At 45.4% G+C, this 17,826-nt stretch overlaps 4 protein-coding genes across 4 annotated transcripts; 2 read left to right on the forward strand and 2 right to left on the reverse strand.

Annotated features, from left to right (window-relative positions):
• Nucleotides 1-421: 421 nt before the first annotated feature.
• Nucleotides 422-4,009, forward strand: LOC106320647 (probable ADP-ribosylation factor GTPase-activating protein AGD14). The gene is made up of 13 exons (XM_013759020.1): nucleotides 422-675; nucleotides 912-1,010; nucleotides 1,085-1,146; nucleotides 1,230-1,317; nucleotides 1,409-1,470; nucleotides 1,542-1,638; nucleotides 1,722-2,087; nucleotides 2,184-2,675; nucleotides 2,763-2,870; nucleotides 2,962-3,045; nucleotides 3,268-3,400; nucleotides 3,538-3,577; nucleotides 3,678-4,009. Exons 2-13 carry the CDS (start codon nucleotides 912-914, stop codon nucleotides 3,814-3,816), a joined length of 1,770 nt encoding a protein of 589 aa, XP_013614474.1. The 5' UTR covers nucleotides 422-675; the 3' UTR covers nucleotides 3,817-4,009.
• Nucleotides 4,010-7,936: 3,927 nt separating this feature from the next.
• LOC106320644 lies at nucleotides 7,937-10,531 on the forward strand. Its single transcript, XM_013759017.1, has 5 exons — nucleotides 7,937-8,630; nucleotides 8,710-8,844; nucleotides 8,928-9,166; nucleotides 9,309-9,761; nucleotides 9,833-10,531. Exons 1-5 carry the CDS (start codon nucleotides 7,937-7,939, stop codon nucleotides 10,529-10,531), a joined length of 2,220 nt encoding a protein of 739 aa, XP_013614471.1.
• Nucleotides 10,532-14,239: 3,708 nt separating this feature from the next.
• LOC106320645 (RNA-directed DNA polymerase homolog) lies at nucleotides 14,240-14,923 on the reverse strand. Its single transcript, XM_013759018.1, has one exon. The coding sequence runs from the start codon at nucleotides 14,921-14,923 to the stop codon at nucleotides 14,240-14,242; it is 684 nt and encodes a 227-aa protein (XP_013614472.1).
• A 1,583-nt stretch (nucleotides 14,924-16,506) lies between these two features.
• Nucleotides 16,507-17,694, reverse strand: LOC106320646. The gene has a single exon (XM_013759019.1). The coding sequence runs from the start codon at nucleotides 17,692-17,694 to the stop codon at nucleotides 16,507-16,509; it is 1,188 nt and encodes a 395-aa protein (XP_013614473.1).
• Between the last annotated feature and the right edge of the window lie 132 nt (nucleotides 17,695-17,826).

A 17,826-nucleotide genomic window follows, 5' to 3' on the forward strand; every position in this document is an offset into this window, starting at 1 on the left:
ACGCTTTGGAATCCACGTCCACAATTAATTTTGTTTACAAGTTACCAGACATATATGAAAATGGAACTTAAAAAATAGAGAATTTTAAATATAGTTTATTATGACAATTATTTTTATTTAATATATTTTAGATTTTGAGATAAAATCAAATGAAATCATGAAGTACAATACGAAAAATAATAAAAAAACTAAATTTCTCCTTTTCTTGAAGATATAGTTGTCCAAATATCCAATGGACCCCACAAAAAAGTGTGTCACAAGTGGAATATGTCTATGAGTATAAGAAAAACTCAAAATGTGTCCTAAAGTAATCAACTCTAAGCTAAATTAACTAATTTCAATTTTTAGTCGAGTTAAGTAATAAGACAAGGTGACCGCCGCAGTCAACATGATTTCACAACTAACGCCGTCAATTTCTCCGTTCATTTCCGGTCTCAAATCTCAGTTGTACTCTCTCTCTCTCTAATTCACGCGCTCTGTGCAACGCAGACGGCAGACCATCCTTTCCTTAGGTGTACGAGAGACTTTCTCTCTCTAGAAAGAAAGAAGTCATCTATTTGATTCATTCAACAAGGAGAGACAGAAAAATAAGAAAACTCGTAGATCGTCGTCGTTGATTCAGCACCGTCGTGAATACTGAAAAAAGTATAATCCCTGGCCAGATTCGTCTCCCAGGTTCGTCTTTCTCTACATTTTGTAGATCTGTACTTGTTAGGCGTGGTTGATTATATCTATTTGTTTAGGTGTTATAATGGTCAACGGAAGTTGAAATTGGTAAATTCCTATTGATTCGGAGTTCGATGGAGATTCAAAAGTAGCGTGGACTGATTGATCCTGAGTTCCTTTAGCAAAATATGCAAATTCTCAGTCGGTCTTTGACTGTTTACTTCAAATGATTTGTATTGATTCAGATGGGCGGTGGAGTGAAAGAAGAGGAGAAGAACGAGAAGATTATTAGGAGTCTTCTCAAACTTGCTCATAACAAGAGGTGTATCAACTGTAACAGCCTTGTAAGTCTCTTTTCTACTCTCTTCTTCTTCATCAACCCAAACAAGATTGTGACTCTTCCTCTCGGTTTTGTTAGGGACCACAATATGTTTGCACTTCTTTCTGGACTTTTGTTTGTACCAACTGCAGTGGAATACAGTAAGCTGCTTTTACTTTCATCTTCTATTCTTGTGTTGTTGTTTGATTTGATATATGTTTCTCTCTCTCTCTCTCTCTCTCAGCCGTGAGTTTACTCATCGTGTTAAGTCCATATCAATGGCTAAATTTACTTCCCAAGAAGTCTCTGCTCTTAAAGAAGGTGGCAATCAGGTACGCTTATCATTCTCCTCTCTTCGTCTCATCTGTTTGCCATTTGTGATTTAGTATCTTTAGTTTTCTCGTCACATTTTTGTAATGTCAGCATGCTAAGGATATTTATTTTAAAGGACTGGATCAACACATGCTGTCAGCATCTGACGGGAGGTATCTTCTTCGTGACGTAGAGATATATTATTCAGTCTTACATTCACTGATTGTTGTTTTTATCTGTCCAGCAATGCCGAGCGATTAAGAGACTTCATCAGACAGGTGTATGTAAATAAAAGGTATACCAATGTGAAGAATGACGACAAGCCTCCAAGAGCACCGATGGTGAGAAGAACAATGTCTTTTTTAATCAATTTTCCTTTAGTTATACCCGACTGGTACAAAGAGGATTTGCTCATATTCTGCAGGGAGATAGTGAGATACGAAGTTCTAGTGGGTCTCGAAGTCCACCGTACGATGATGTGTACGACCGTCGTTACAGCGGCAGATCAAGTCCTGGTGGAAAAAGTCCAGGGTTCGATCAAGCTAACAGAAAAAGTCCTTCTCGTCCTGAGATCATAAATGATTGGCGCAGAGAGGATAGATTTGGTGGTAAGAGAAAAACAGAAGAGGAGTCCCATTCACCTGAGCAAGTAAAAGATTCGAGTTCAGCTAGCCCTCCTGTATCTCGACCCGTTAGGGAAATTTTGGGTGACAGTTTTATTCCTCTTCGCGTGATAGAGCCTCCAAAACCCCAAGTCAACCAAAATAGCGATACTTCAGCAATTGCAAAGGTTTGGCTTTATCGTTGTTAAGAAGAAAAATACAATATATTTCTTTGGGGGGGGGGGAAGGTAGATGAGGATGTTTTTCTGTTTGTTTAATTTCAGCCTGCTGCATCATCGAGTAGTTTAAGCTCCACAAATGAGAATCCACCAGAAGTGAAGTTGGAGACTGCTATAAGCTTGATAGATTTTGATGCTGATCCTGAACCCCCAGCTCCATCTGTTGCAATACAAGCACCAATATCGGCCACAACACATCCTGCTGTACAGCCAGCAAGTGCAAATAATGATAATTGGGCATCTTTCGGTGCTGCACCCAGTGCCATGTCTTCAAATGCATCTCAGTCACCACCCAGTGGAAACACAGTGGATTCACTTCTCTCTCAGTTGACAGCAGCTTCGGCCGTGCCAGTTCAAATGTCTAGGGGACCTGTGCATCTTGGTCATTCCTCATCACAAATCTTTGCACAACCTCTAAATGGGCATTCAAGAGAACAGGTAGTGAGTGCACCGTCATTTCAACCTCTTCAAGGAGTTCCTCCTGGTGGCCTGCAGTCTTCTGAAGTTAAGCCTTCCGGAAGAACAGAATTACCTGCGGTATCGATATAGCCATTTCCTCTTTCCTATACCTATATCTTACCATCTGCAGGACTGTCAATAACGCCCTACCTAACCTGTTTGCAGGATTTATTCACTGCAACCTACCCGTCATACCACGCAGCAGCGCCGGGGTGGCATGCTGGTCCACCACATGGTATGCACTATGGCATGCAGCAGTATAATAACACAGTGGTAACAGTTTTCTTCTGAATCTTTTTTCCGGAATCCGTAATGAATATCAAGCATCAATGAAATCGGAGCTTCTTACTTTTATATTTTGCAGCAGCCTTTCCAGAATGTACCACAACAAGGGAAGTCAGTGAACCCTTTTGACTTGAGCTCTGAGCCGCCAACACAGACACAACCAGTATGTCCTCCTCCATACCTCTTTTGACTCATACAGAATAGAGTTATTGAAATTAGCTCCAACTCCAAGCGCAGAGAAGTTTGCTTATTGGCATTTGATCAAACGTTGATCTTAACCTCTTAGTCAAATGCTTAGCTTGAACCCTTTCCCTATATTACCAAATATTTATAGAATAATCAACTGGTGATGAGTTGCGTGTTGTATGATGTGAAAATGGTACAGGAAACCATGTTCCCTTCCATGGCGTCTCTACAAAGTGCATTGCCTCCTTCAGCCATGATGCCTTCTCAAGGAGCACACAGTCATTTCAGTATACACTCTCAAGTCTCAGGCCATCCATCTGCAATGCCACCAAGTAAGTAGTGCATGTATATATATATATATATATATACACATTTTCTTTTTAGTTTTACTTGGTTATCTCTGCTATTGAATGATGCATTGACTCTTAAAAAATGTTTGATGAACTATTTTTGTTCCCAAACTCTTCAGGCTTTATATCTCCTCAAACGCCAGGAAACATGCCACCACGGTATGACCTTTTTATTCAATTACTCCGTTATTCACTCACCGCTTATTGTTGGTATCTTTCCAGAATCATTTCTAAAGGCATAACCGTCCGTTTCTTGCAGCCATCTAAGCCCAATTGGGAACATGGGCGCTCCATATGAGACACAACAAGCATATCAGAATTTCGGAAGCCCATTTGCCTCTGCAGTTTCTTCGAATTCACCACCTTCTTTCTCTTCTGGAGGAAACCCGTTTGGGTAAGAAGAGCGAGATTATTAGCTCAAAACCTGTAATGCTTTGGAGGGATTGATTGCGTTCTTGTAAGTTTGAGTTCTAAACTGTGTCCAACCATTCGTTAATAAGAGTGGACGAAAAGTGTGAGGCATGAACGTGGAGAAGAAATTTGGGTTTGTGTGGAGGTGTTAAATTAATAGAAAAAGACCATAGCACTAAATCAAGTTTATGTTCCCAAACTAGCACTTAAGGTCAAAAGTCACAAAAATAGCACTTAATGTTTTATCAAAAGTCACAAACTTAGGGTTTATAGTTAAAGGATGGGGTTTAGGATTTAGGGTTTAGGGTTTAGGGTTTAGGGTTTAGAGTTTAGGTTTTAGGGTTTAGAGTTTAGAGTTTAGAAATGAAGTTTTGGGGATAAGATTTTAAATTTTGAAAAATAAAAAAATTAAAATTTTCAAAGGATAAACTTAGGAAGGTGCTATTTTGGTCATTTTAGTTTTTGAGTGCTATTTTTGTGATATAAACTTAGAAAAGTGCTATTTTGGAGATTTGCCCTTAAATTAATTCTTATAACCATATTTTGAAATAGGCTCGACTATTATTATTATTCTTTGGTTTTCTATATAATTTCATTTCCCTTTTGATGATGATGTTTTATTATATGCCTGAACCTCGAGGGTGGGATCCTTTTAGAAATTTCTTGAGGATCCTGTGTTGTATGATTTTGTTAAGAGTTTTCACATTTATCATAAAAGAGAAAAAGACAAAAATAGCACTAAATCAAGTTTATGTTCCCAAACTAGCACTCAAGGTCAAAAGTCACAAAAATAGCACTTAATGTTTTATCAAAAGTCACAAACTTAGGGTTTAGAGTTAAAGGGTGGGGTTTAGGATTTAAGGTTTAGGGTTTAGGGTTTAGAGTTTAAGGTTTAGGGTTTAGATTTTAGGGTTTAGGGTTTAGATTTTAGGGTTTAGAGTTTAGAGTTTAGGGTTTAGAGTTTAGGGTTTAGGGTTTAGGGTTTAGAGTTTAGGGTTTAGGGTTTATGGTTTAGGGTTTAGGATTTAGAGTTTAGGGTTTAGGGTTTAGAGTTGAGAAATGAGGTTTTGGGGATAAGATTTCAAATTTTGAAAAATAAAAAAAATTAAAATTTTCAAAGGATAAACTTAGTTTTTGAGTGCTATTTTTGTCATTTTAGTTTTTGAGTGCTATTTTTGTGATATAAACTTAGAAAGGTGATATTTTGGAGATTTGTCCATCATAAAACCCTTGTCAACACTGAATATTGAAGTTTAAGGACTTAACTCATCTTCCTTTCTTTTGGGTTTTCTCTTAACTCATCATCCTTCTTTAGTTTTGAAATTTGCTTTTAGCTGACAATTTGCATAATATTAAGAGAGATTTGCTAACATAATCTTGGTTGTACAAGATGCACTAGAACGATAGATATTTCAAAATTACTAAATCAACTTTTTGTAACTTTTATACCTTTTGTTTGGTAAGCTTATTATTATTATTATTATTATTATTATTATTTGGTTTTCGATAAATTGCATTCCCCTTGTAATGATGTTTTATAATAAGCCTGAGCCTTGTGGGTGGGTTCCTTTTAGAAATTTCTTGAAGATCCTTTGTGTTGTATGATTTTGTACATGAGTTTTCACATTGATCATAAAAGCCTTGTCAAAACTGAATATTGAAGTTTAAGGACTTAACTCAGCATCCTTACTTTTGGGTTTTCCTTTAACTCATTATCCTTCTTGAGTTTTGAAAATTGCTTTTAGCTCGCAATTTGCTTAATATTAAGGGAGATTTTGCTAACATAATCTTGGTTGTAAAAGATGTAGTAGTAGAAGGATGATATTTCAAAATTACTAAATCAACCTTTTGTAACTTCTATACCTTTTTTGTTGGCAAAACATATTTTGAAGATCTCATTTTTTATGTTTGTAGAAATTGGGAAAATATTATTAGGGACAAAGGTCCCACATCGGTAGTTGGAAGGGATTTTTAGTAATATATAAGATAGATGGGCCACTCCACTTATCACCAATTGGTTTTAGGTTGGAAGCTCATCTAGCTTAACATGGTATCAGAGCCCGATCCACGAAGTCCAACCCGATCCACATCGATCTGGCCCAAAGTTGGCCCTCGATCCTTGCCCAAACATTACGAGATTGATGCTTAAAGAGCCATCATCTCGAGAGAGCGTATTAAGGACAAAGGTCCCACATCGGTAGTTGGAAATGATCTTTAGTAATATATAAGATAGATGGACCACTCCACTTATCACCAATTGGTTTTAGGTTGGAAGCTCATTTACCTTAACAAATATGTACATGAAACAAATAAGTCAATCACATAACTTTTTTAAATAATTATTATTATTAAAAACCCAAACGAGGATCAAACAGTTGGTACATCGAGATTCCGGAGAAAAGTTCGAAGTGAAAAATAAATTAGACAAATGAACAATCAAATAAGCAGATATACATATTAAAAAAGAGTGGGAAGAAGACTAGTGAAGCGTAGCTTCCAATTCCGATAGACACGAGCATTCGAAGACTTTTCAGATGACCGGTTTTTCCATAACCATCCTAGAGATCCGTGGACGATGAAGCTTCAAAAAAGAAACAACTCTAGGAGGAGTCTCGGGGACACTAACACCGGCTACCTCAAGAGAGTAACCGACCCTGTCACTGCCACCACAAAAGCTGTTGAAGCGGTGCCGACACATAGATGTCAAACACTGCACACAACCCTCAAAATTGATACGGATAAGATCAAATTCTGCCTCCGACAAGTTGATAACCAAGAGGAACCACCATCTCACAAGATACAATTGCCATCCTGGAAGTTTCCCACATCATCCAGAACAAACTAACCGACTGACGCCACAATACCCTTCTCTAAGCTTCTTTGACATTTTTATGAAACCCTAAGCAGCCTCTGTGCTGTCCTCCGGCAGAGAGAACTGTTTGATCGGGAAACGGTACGGAACGAGAAAACGTTCGGTTTTAGATGTGGGTTTAAGCAAAGACGTCTTATTATAGATCAGAAGAGTGTTTCGTCGGTTACAAGGAAAGGAAATATGTGAACAGAAAGGTGTCGGAGCCTCGAAGGCTTTGCCGAAGAGATACAACAAGGCGCAATAACAAAAGTAAAACGCTAATCTAGCCGCCCAGTGAGTAGATCCCCTCTACGTTGTCTTTCCTTCCCCTTATATAGCTGACCTCACGCTCTTTCGTGACCTAGTTTGCGTCGTCTCTGTGGGCTTTAACTCGCTGGGCCGAGAAGCCCACGTGATCTTGTGAAATCGTTTCCTCGGAGTATTTAGTTGAGAAGCCCATCGAAAGCTCTCTCGTATTACGCCGAGAGATCGACCCTTCAAGCCGCCGCGTCGAGCTGATGCTTCACTTCATGTGGGCCGGGCCGTCTGTTCTTCGGGTCTTGAGGGATGGTCGAATTTACCATCTACAGTAAGTCCCCCCAGTTCATCGAGATGAGGGTCCTATCGGATTCGATGAATTTAGGAAGTTAAAGGTTTGGGAAGACAGACGGAATGTTTCGAATGATGTCTCCTGACCGGATGTCGCGAGGTATCGTTAGGCGTTTCCCCTTCGTCGGGTGGTTTGGTAAAATCTCTCCCGAACCGGCTTTGGTTTGGTTAGGTTTTTCCTTAACCGCTGGTTCTGATCGTGGTTGAGGCCGGTTAAATTGGGAAGTCGAAGCGACGACCCGATTTCTTTGGCGGCTAGGTAACTGTTCCTAGGCCCACATAGGCCCATGTAGGCCGAATGATGACGCCTCGGGGAGGCTCCCCTTCTTTTCCTATAAATATTCACTTCCTTCTCATTCTCTCCACTCTTCTCCGCACTCCTCAGGTATTCTCTCTCTCTTCCCCTTCTTATTTCTCTCTCTAGGTTGTCGTTGCGACATAGATAGCGATATGTCGTCTAGCGGGAGGTTATCTCATAAACGGAGAGGAAAAGAGATCGCAGCCTCCTCTAGTTCTTCGAGAGATGCGACCGAGGCACTGCCTGAAGAATTTGAACGGATTCATCACGACGCGATGATGGATACAGGGATTTAGATCTGTCTCAAAGGATCCTAATCTCCGAGTCTGCGCGTTCGTATCGACAAGAAATGAGAGCAAATCCAGATGAGCCACAGGCTTGTGCGAGAGACGGTTCTGGCGGTGCGAGGGACGAAGCTCTCGCTGTCGATTACGTGCCTACGTGCTATTATCCTGGAGGGATCTTCGAGGAGCTCCCGGCGTTAGCTCCCGAGTTCCTGCGTTCTCCCGATTTGAGCGGTCAAGCCTGGGAGAATGTTACTAAGACTCAGTCAACCCCCAACAGCGTGAAGAGACTTCTGAGGGAACGCCATGGACTAGGGGTAACTTTCTTGATTCCCTCGGAACACCAGAGGCATTGGTCGCCACCGGTTGGGTATCAGTGTGTTTACAAATCCTACTTTCGGGACGATACGAAGCTCTGGTTCCCAATTCCTCGACTAATCACATCGTATGCGAGGCGCCGTGATGCAGCGATAAGTCAGTTCTTGAATGGTTCGTGGCGTATCGCGGTGGCCCTGATGGTTATGGCTGCTGAAATTGATGTCTCATTGAGCGTTCGTGTCTTCGAGGAGTTGGCGTCCGTCAGCTCGTTAGACGACGGGCTTCTGTTGATAAAGATGCGCCCCAGCTACAATGTGATAGGAAGGCATCGTAACAAGACGCCGGATTGGCAGAGATCTTATTTCTTCGTTAAGTGTGATGACTCTGCTTTCGAAGACCCGCCAGATGATGACTGCCGTGTCTTATGGAACACTTTGCTTGGTAGAATATCTTCGTTAACTCGTACCGTTCCTTCGTATACTGACTGCTTTCTGCCTTTGTTTTATTTTTTGTTATGCAGCCGACCATCCGACTTCTCGTGACTATCCGGAAGATTTTCTTTCAAGCGCTCGCGCCGTTGCGGGACTTGTTCAGGAGAATTGGGGGAATATTTCTTGGGAGAGGGTTCACCGTTCGATCGATCGTATTTCCAGGAGTAAGTCCATAATTTTCTTTTATTTCAATACGACTCTCTGACTTTGCCTAATGGTCGGGCTTCTGGACTTGTGTTCTTCGCAGAAGATTGGAATTCGAGTTACCCTCTCTCTGCCAACAAGACTAAGCGGCGGATCTCGCTATTCACTAAGGAGGTGCAGAAGAAAATCAACGAGGCAAGGAAAATGAGAGGGCTTCCAGATCTGAGTGCGATGATGACGGTTGAGTTAATCTGCCGAGTGCCGAACTACCTGCGCCTTCCAACGAGATGGCGATTGCCGGCACCACCGACGCGAGACCTCATCATGAAGATTCCTCGGCCGGTACCGCTACTTGAGCTCCTAAGAAGAAAAAAGGGGAGAAGAGACCCCGTGACGACTTTCCTGCTAGCGTAGGTTCTGAAGCGGCTCCTGTTGAAGCTGAGATTCCTAGTCAGGAGGAGACGGCTGAACATCATCAAAAAAGAGGAAGGAAGGCAATCAGCAGCCTCAAGCTGCAGGGATCGTGAGGCCGCGAGAGACTGATGTTGCCAATCCCGTGTATCGGAGTGAATCAGCTGGTGAGCCGGCTCTCAACTTAGCCTCGTTGGATGACCTTGAAGGCGCCTCTCCCGAAGTTACGCTGCGGAAGAAGAAGAAGTCCAAAAAGACGGGTGGTCAAGAGTTGGTCGCTAGTGCTCCAGCTTCGTCGACCCATGGAACATCGGCTGTCGGTGCTTCGTCTCGGAAGAGGACTCCGAGGGTTGAGTTTCCCGATCACGTGTCGTTTGAGTACGACGGTCCCACCCCGCTTATCTATGCTCCTTATAAATGTGCTGAGTTGGTCAGCCAGATCAAATGCGGGCCGAAGCCTCTTCCATCCGTGTCTGATTTGATTTTTAAGGACGAGTACGTCGACGCTGCTCGCACTAAAGTACTGGTAAGTATGTCCTTCGACTGTGTTCCTTTTGTGTAAAAAAAGGGAACTTAACTACTCTGCTTTCACGTTAGGGTGACGAAAGCATGAATTTCGTCGTTGAGAAATACGACACAGCCTTGAAGGAGACTCGCGAAGCCTTGAGAAAGTCGGAGAAGGCAGTGGCGGCCAAGGGTATGCTTCTCCGCCGGAAGAAAGTGGAATGGAGGGATGAGTTCGTGAGAATGGCTGAGAAGAGGGAAAGAGCGATTGCTCGGAAGAAGATTCAGCGGAAGCGAGCTGTCGCGGCCGAGGCCGAACTCTCTGTCGCTAACGTGACCATTGCGACTTTGGAGTCTCGGAAGGCCAGTCTGATGGAAGAGATGGGGGTCAAAGCCGAAGAACATAAGAAAGAGTTGGGTCGGCTTAGGGACTCGCAAGTTTATGAGGTTACGAAGGAGAGGGTGAGAGTTGAGACCGAGATGATCACGAAATCCAACAGGCACTTCGGAAATTTGCGCGAATGGTGGACTCGCCGCGCCCCTTTCGACACAGCACGGTTGCTTCTGAGCCAGGCGTTTGGAACCAGGAAATGTCTTGAGGCTTTAAAGGCTGGTGGTCGTGACATCCCTCAAGATGTCATCGATACGTTTGCGGCCCGCGAGAAGCAGTTCGAGGAAGAAGCCTCGAAACTTGATCCCGGCGAGATCCCAGAGGTTGACTTGACTCTTTCTCCACTTCACCTCGATTCTCAGTTCGTCGATATGCGAACCTTTGTGGGCCTTGACCCATAAGGATCCAATGCGGAGCTGGTTGATCCGAGGACTGCCGTAGTTCTCTGAAGCCCCGCTGATCTTCCCGGAGCCTCGACTGCTCCATCTCGTTCCTCAGGGGAAGGATCGTCGAAAGCCGATGCGCCGGCCCTCGCTTCTGAAGCTCTTGATGAGGGAATGAAATCTGTCGGGAAAGATGTCTTTGAGATCTCCGACTCTTCTGTTTCAAACCCAGAGGGTACTTGGGGTTAAGGGTCGGATAAAGATGACGGCGGTGAAGCGGTTGATAAGGAGACGACTGGTTCCGAAGCTCATCCTTCCGAAAGTCAGCCGGAGATTCGTGAAGGCGAAGCGACGATTCGTGTCGAGGGCGTCGATGCGGAGCGGTCGGTGCATGCTGATCCTTCAGAGCCATCCCTTGATAGTGGAACCGCTGCGCAGGAGCGGGCTGAAGACCCCGAGAAGTAACTCTGTCACTTAGTTTCTTCTGTCTTTTCTCGGCACTCTTGCTCTTGTTGTATTTCCTTCCCCCTTTTGTTAAGACTATACTTATTTCTTTTCTTTATGAATCCTGCATCACTCGTCTTGCTTTTCTTTTGAGTGTTCGGTACTGATCTCGTCGTGAGAGAAGATCGGGGAGTTGTGTGAAAATAGGAAAATGATCATAGAGTGTGTGACTTTGCGCCGTATTGAGATAGTGATACAGTACGGGCTGTGAATTCCCATGACTCTTGTTCGAGTTTTGTTTGGTCGTTTTGTCAGGTTCCCCTTGTTTGTTTGACGTACGTCGATTAGATACGAGTCAATATAGGGTTATTTTAGACCGTAAAAACATCTTTTAGACGACAACGGTTCCTAACTCGATCTCTAAGTAATTTCCAAGCGTTCGGTCGGCCAAACCTTGCTTAGCAAACCATGAGACAGTTAGGAGTCATCGTCTCGGACATATTAGTTAGTACTATGATTATGACCAGAGTCCCGCGAGTATGTGTCTGATCAGGACATACTCGGCCGTGGGGTGCGAGTGCTGGTACCTTTGTTTCGAGACGCCGGAGCGAACTCACGTAGGCATCGCATGGGTTGTATGACTTCTCGGGGAAGCGCGACTTCTCGGGAAGTATATATTTTTTTTATTATAGCTGGACCCGTTAAGGCTGCCTACGTACTTCCTTTGTGGAAGATCAAGCCATTCGTAGTTCTTTGTTTTCCGAGTAAAAGTGGCTGGGAGCGCATTTACTCGGTTTTTTTTTTGTTTTTGTTTTTTTTTTTATTAAAGTGAACGTGACCGTTGGTCGTTCACCTGTCTTTGCTGCTTTTAGTTGTGGAAGAGGCGAAGGTGCTTTGAGTTCCAGGCTCGTGGTACCGTTTCGCCGGTTGAGGTTTCGAGGTGGTAGACTCCAGGTTTCACGACCTCGATGATCTTGTAGGGTCCTTCCCAGTTGGCTCCGAGTTTTTCGGCTTTCCATTCCTTAGTGTTTTCGAACACCTTCCGGAGGACCAGATTTCCCAATTCGAGGGGGCGGGACTTAACCTTCTTGTTGTAATAGCTTTCGATCTGGTGCTGGTAGTTTTGGATTCGAAGCAATGCTTGGTCGCATTTTTCTTCGATATCATCCAGTGCGTGGAGGAGCATACCTTGGTTAAGTTCGATGTTCTGCGGCATTTTGGAGCGTCGTAAACTCATCACGTTTACTTCAGCTGGCGCCATTGCTTCGACCCCATAGGCCTTCGAGAAGGGGGTGGCTTTCGTTGCTCCGCGAGGTGTTATTCTATGGGACCAGAGGACCCCATCTAGTTCATCGGCCCAGCAACTCTTCTTTAAGTCGAGTCGTTTCTTGAGTCCGTCGATGATTATCTTGTTAGTGGACTCGGCTTGACCGTTACTCTGCGGGTTTCTCGGTGTGGACATGTTGAGCCGAATTCTCCATCTGTCGCAGAACTCTTTGAAGTTGTGGGAGATAAATTGGGATCCGTTGTCTGTGACTATCCCGTACGGGAGCCCGTGCCTGCAGATGATGTTTTTTCAGACGAACTTCTGCACCTCCTTGTCGGTAATGCTGGCGTAGGCTTCTGCTTCCACCCATTTGGTAAAGTAATCTGTCAAGACTAGGATGAATCTCTTCTGTTGAGAACTCGGCATTGGCCCGATTATATCCATTCTCCATCGCATGAAGGGGTATTGCGCCGTCAAGGTGTGGAGCAATTCTGTCGGGCTGTCTATGGTTGAAGCGTGTCGCTGGCACCTATCGCATTTCTTGACATAGGATTTGCAATCTGCGTTCATTGTTGGCCAATAGAAGCCGAGGCTTTTCACTTTTAGTGCGAGAGCTCGTCCTCCTGAATGATTTCCTGCTGCTCCTTCATGTGTTTCGGCCATGACCAGCCTTGTTTCGTCTCCAAAGATACACCTAAGGAGTACTTTGGTTGCAGTCCATCGATGGAGTGTTCCATCCATGACGACGTAATGCGCATTGCGTCTTTTGAGCCGCCTTGCTTCCCATTTCTCTGTAGCTAGTATTCCGTCGGATAGGTAAGCGATGAATTATGTTCGCCAATCTTTGAGTTGCCCTTCCGTTGTGCGAGGTTCCCCTTCGTCGATTTCCATGGCGTCGGTGACAGATGCTGCAATGGCAAGTTGTTCCGTCGGTGGGCTGATGCTTGGCTTTTCAATCCTATGTATTGGGATTGTCCTTTTCACCTGGTCATGTAGCTTACTCCCAAGGGCTGCGAGTGCGTCTGCACATACGTTCTCTCCGCGAGGGACTTTCGTTAGCTCAAAGAATTCGAAATCTTGTGTGAGATCTTTGACGAGGTTTAAGTAAGCATCCATTATGTCGTTCCTGATGTCGTAGTCTCCGAGGAATTGACTTACCAAGAGTTGGGAATCACAGTATGCGTTGATCCGTTTATCTTTTACTGCTTTGGCGAGACGAAGGCCTGCGATGACAGACTCGTATTCGGCTTCGTTGTTGGATGCCGGAAAATAAAAACTGAACGACTGTCGGATTAGTTCGCCTGTCGGTGACTGGAGTTGTACGCCTGCCCCTGAACCTTTGTTCGTAGATGAACCATCTACGTGCAGTATCCAGTTCAGACTTGGCAGCACAAGATCTTGTTCTAGCTCCGGCGTTAGCTCGATCAGGAAATCAGCAAGGACTTGCGACTTAGCTGCTGTGCGGTTTTTGTACACGATGTCGTGCTCGCTAAGCTCGACTGCCCACTTTGTTAGCCTTCCTGATTGGTTGGTATTTTGCATTACCGTCCTGAGGGGCTGGTTGGAGAGTACCTCGATAGTGTGCGATTGGAAATAAGGTCTGAGTTTTCTTGCCGAAGTGATGATAGCGAGGGCCATCTTTTCCAAGGTTGGGTATCTCGTTTCCGGTTCCGTCATCCGCTTGCTGGTGTAGAAAATAGGTTTTTGTTCGCCACGGTCTTCTCGTATCAGGACGCTGCTAACGGCCGAGGAGGTGACGGCGATGTATAAGGATAGAGTATCCCCGACTTCGGGCTTCGACAGAACCGGAGGTGTCGTTAGGTAATGCTTGAGCTGATTGAAAGCTTCTTCGCATTTTTCGTCTCAGATGAATCTCTTATTTCCTCGCAGGAGTTCACAGAATGGGAGGCACTTGTCTGTGGATCTTGAGATGAATCAGTTTAGTGCCGCGATCCTTCCGGTTAAACGCTGAACCTCGCGGGTGTTCTTCGGGCTAGGGAGATCGAGGATTGCCGTTATTTGTTTTGGGTTTGCCTCGATGCCTCCCTGGCGAAGGTGCATTTCGCCGGGTTGAGCTTCATCCCGTACTCGTTCAGCGTTTTGAAGCAGTCTTGTAAATGGTTGAGATGGTCCTTGGCGCGAAGTGACTTGACCAGCATATCATCAATGTAAAATTCCATAGTGTTGCCGAGTTTGTCGGCAAACATTCTATTGACCAGACGCTGGTAAGTCGCTCTTGCGTTCTTTAGGCCGAAAGGCATGACCTTGTAGCAATACGTCCCCCTGTCTGTTATGAACGCCGTTTTCTCGCGATCGTCCGTGTGCATCATGATTTGATTGTATCCGGAAAAAGCGTCCATAAATGTTTGGAGCTCGTTGCCGGCAGTCGACTCCACCAGACGGTCGATATGCGGGAGTGGGTAACTGTCTTTTGGACATGCTTTGTTCAAATCCGTAAAGTCAACACAAATGCGCCATTTCCCATTTTTCTTTTTAATGACCACGGGAACGACGGGGTTTGCCAGCCATTTCGGGTACCGTACTTCGGCAATGAAGCCTGCGTCAAGCAACCTGTCTACTTCCTCATTCACTGCTTTGGACCATTCGGGTCCGAGCTTTCGTCTCTTCTGTCGAATAGGCTTGAACGTCGGATCGACGTTTAACTCGTGAGACGTTATTGCAGGGTCTATACCCTTCATATCAGAAGTTACCAATGCAAAGGTCGAGGCATTCTCTTTGAGGAAAGTAATTATTAACGACTCCAGGTCGTCGGAGAGATAGGCGCCAATGCGCAAGACCTTCGATGAGTCGGCTCCATCGATGGGGACCTCGCGGATTTATTCCTTCTGGGGGTAGATCTTATGTATTGGTTTGGTGACCGCATTGACGAGAGAAGGTGATTGCTGCAGCTTGACTGCGGCGATAAGGAGCTCTCTCACGGCCCGTTGGTCCCCGTGAATCATCTGCGTCGTTCCATCTTTCCCAGGGAACTTAACGCATTGGTGATAGGTGGAGGGAATGGCTTTCATGGACTGTAACCATGGAGTTCCGAGGATTGCGTTGTAGGGCGCCTTAGCCCGGATAACAGAGAACTTAACAGTGCGAGTCACATCACCTGCGTAAACTGGGAGACGAATTGTCCCAATCATCTGTTCCGAGGAACCATTGAACCCCGTGAGAGTTCGTGAGGAGGGCTTCATGTCTCGCAGGTCGACTCCCATCTTGTCGAGCGTGTCCCGAAAGATGAGGTCGACTGAGCTGCCTGTGTCGACGAGAACCTTCGTGACCTGGCATTCGCCAATTCCGTTATCGATTAGGAGTGGGTCGTTATGCGGCATGCTGATGCCGTGAGTGTCGGCTGCCGAGAAAGAGATTTGATTGTCTGCTTCGACTTGCGAAGGCCACTTTTGGGCGGTTATGGCTTGTCGCCTGTAATCTTTAACTGCTCTTACCGAGTCCTGATGTTAGGAGTTTTCAAGGCTCCTAAGATAAATGTTGTAGTATAAAAGATTGTCGAACCAGTTCTGAGGGATATCAAAGCACCGAGAATGCAAGTACTCACTTGAATCACATTGCTTGGACTGACCAAGCTTGGCGCGCAAGTCTTCGGCTTTTGAATTGATCTGCTCACGTAAATCTGCGGGCTGAGGTTGAAGGTGTAGAGCAACTCCGGCGTGGGTAGTCTTTCTTGCTTTAGACTCGTCGAGGGACGTCCTGAGGCCTGCCTCGTTCTTATGTACCATTTCGGCCTTCCGCTTCAGAAATGTGCGTAAATCCTTTGACTCCGTTTTTCTGCCTAATTTTTCGCGCAAGTCCGTTGGTACCGGCGGAATTTCGTCGTCCGTGGAATCGGCCTGTCGGGGGAGTATCACTTCCACCCGTCGCCGGTTCTTAGGTGGTTCTTCATCAGTTGATTTGCCTTCGAGGTTGAGATTGTTTACCATAGCTTTCTCTGGATTAGTTACTCTTCTCTCTGAGGGGCTTTTGCTTGAGACTTCAGAACCTTCATCTCTTTGTTTTTGCTCCAACTCTTGTTGTTTTTCGGCTTCTGCGGAGATTCAATCTCGATTTTCCCGCTTTCGATGGATTTGAGGAAGTGTCCGTATAAGACTTTGCAATCCTTCGTATCATGTGACTTGACCTCATGATAGGAACACCACTTACTCGGCTCGACGGCGTTCGAGTTTGCTGGTTCAGGGGAGCTAGACCTTGGCTGGCTGGTATCTCGATCCCAATGATTCCACCCCTTCTCTCGCGCCATTGCGGCGGAACCCGATGGTTCTCAGTCATCTATAGCATTCATGTAGCCCTTCTTCTGGTTAGGCTTGCCACTTGTGGAATGTTGGTGCGGTTCTTGACGAGCGTCGTTCATCTGGGCTGGAGTCTGTTTTCTTGCAGCTTCTTTAGCCGCCTTTGCCCTAGTATCCTCCTCCATTCGAATGAAGTTATTGGATCGACCGATGGCATCAGGTACTGATCTCGTCGGGTGTCGGTAAAGGGATCGTGTGATGGCATCTGGTACGGATCTCGTCGGGTGTCGGTAAAGGTCCACCCGAAATGGTGACTTAATGTGGAGGGTGTTCATTAACGACTCCACGGCTATATGATCTGGCACGTCTACTTTCGAGACAATGGATTTGAACTTCTCCATAAAATCTCTCAAGCTCTGTCTGTTCGCGTGGTTGAGATTCCAAAGATCCGTGGCGGTGGCTTCTTGTCGAGTGAACATGATGTTGTTTTTGAGGAAAGCCGTCGAGAGGTCGTGGAAACTATCAACGGAGTTCTCCTGAAGACCGGTGAACCAGTTGAGAGCGATACCTTCTAGGGTTTCGACGAAGAGTTGACAAAAGCCTGCGTCATTTTCCTCATCAGAGAGGTTCGCGCGTCGCATCGCGATATTGAAGGATGTGACGTGAGCAGAAGGGTCGGAGACACCGTCGAAGGTTGGAAGACGGAGCTTTTCCATCTTTCGGAGGCGGACCGTCGTTATCTTTTTGGTGAATAGTGTCCGGAGAGATTCTGCTAGGACTCGCTCGATCTGAGGGGCGGACGTAGTGACATGATTAATCTTGGAGCTTATATCCAGCACAGACGGTTTCAGCGCGGCGAGTTCGTTTATCGTCTGCGCATCAAGGCTGACCGGGGTTTGGGCCGCGTCACCGTCGGCGACATCTTGGTTTGCGGTCTGCATTGGTGCTGCACCAGTCGCCCTTTCTGTGTTAAACAGATGTCTTCGGTACTGTGCCGTCGAAGCTTCTACGTTCGCAGCGAGGGGGACTAAGATCTTTGCAAGCGCTGCGATTTGGTCGGTCGCCGCATTCTGGGCTGCGTCTTGCTGTGCAAGGCGCGCCATGATAGTTTCTATTGAAGCGGGTTGAAGTGGTGTCGGAGTCACAGGGAAGGACGCCGGCGTTACTTCGATGACATCACGTTCTTCTCCAGAGGAAGAGCCGTCGTTACTCGTCGCCATCTTGTCGACGTTTCTTTGCTAGAAGCCCCACGGTGGGCACCAAATTTTTGATCGGGAAACGGTACGGAACGAGAGAACGTTCGGTTTTAGATGTGGGTTTAAGCAAAGACGTCTTATTATAGATCGGAAGAG

Source organism: Brassica oleracea, unplaced genomic scaffold (assembly GCF_000695525.1).
Source record: "Brassica oleracea var. oleracea cultivar TO1000 unplaced genomic scaffold, BOL UnpScaffold00997, whole genome shotgun sequence".
Lineage (NCBI taxonomy): Eukaryota > Viridiplantae > Streptophyta > Magnoliopsida > Brassicales > Brassicaceae > Brassica > Brassica oleracea.

Excerpts from the sequence above, each read along its gene's own strand:
- LOC106320647 (XM_013759020.1), top strand. The coding sequence starts at position 912 with ATGGGCGGTGGAGTGAAAGAAGAGGAGAAGAACGAGAAGATTATTAGG. Across the intron at positions 1,318-1,408 it reads TTAAAGAAGGTGGCAATCAG|CATGCTAAGGATATTTATTT; the intron begins GTACGCTTATCA and ends TTGTAATGTCAG. Across the intron at positions 2,676-2,762 it reads GAAGAACAGAATTACCTGCG|GATTTATTCACTGCAACCTA; the intron begins GTATCGATATAG and ends ACCTGTTTGCAG.
- LOC106320645 (XM_013759018.1), bottom strand. The coding sequence starts at position 14,923 with ATGAAGGGTATAGACCCTGCAATAACGTCTCACGAGTTAAACGTCGAT.
- LOC106320646 (XM_013759019.1), bottom strand. The coding sequence starts at position 17,694 with ATGGCGACGAGTAACGACGGCTCTTCCTCTGGAGAAGAACGTGATGTC.
- LOC106320644 (XM_013759017.1), top strand. The coding sequence starts at position 7,937 with ATGAGAGCAAATCCAGATGAGCCACAGGCTTGTGCGAGAGACGGTTCT. Across the intron at positions 8,845-8,927 it reads GATCGATCGTATTTCCAGGA|AAGATTGGAATTCGAGTTAC; the intron begins GTAAGTCCATAA and ends TGTTCTTCGCAG. Across the intron at positions 9,167-9,308 it reads TCATGAAGATTCCTCGGCCG|AGGAAGGAAGGCAATCAGCA; the intron begins GTACCGCTACTT and ends TCATCAAAAAAG.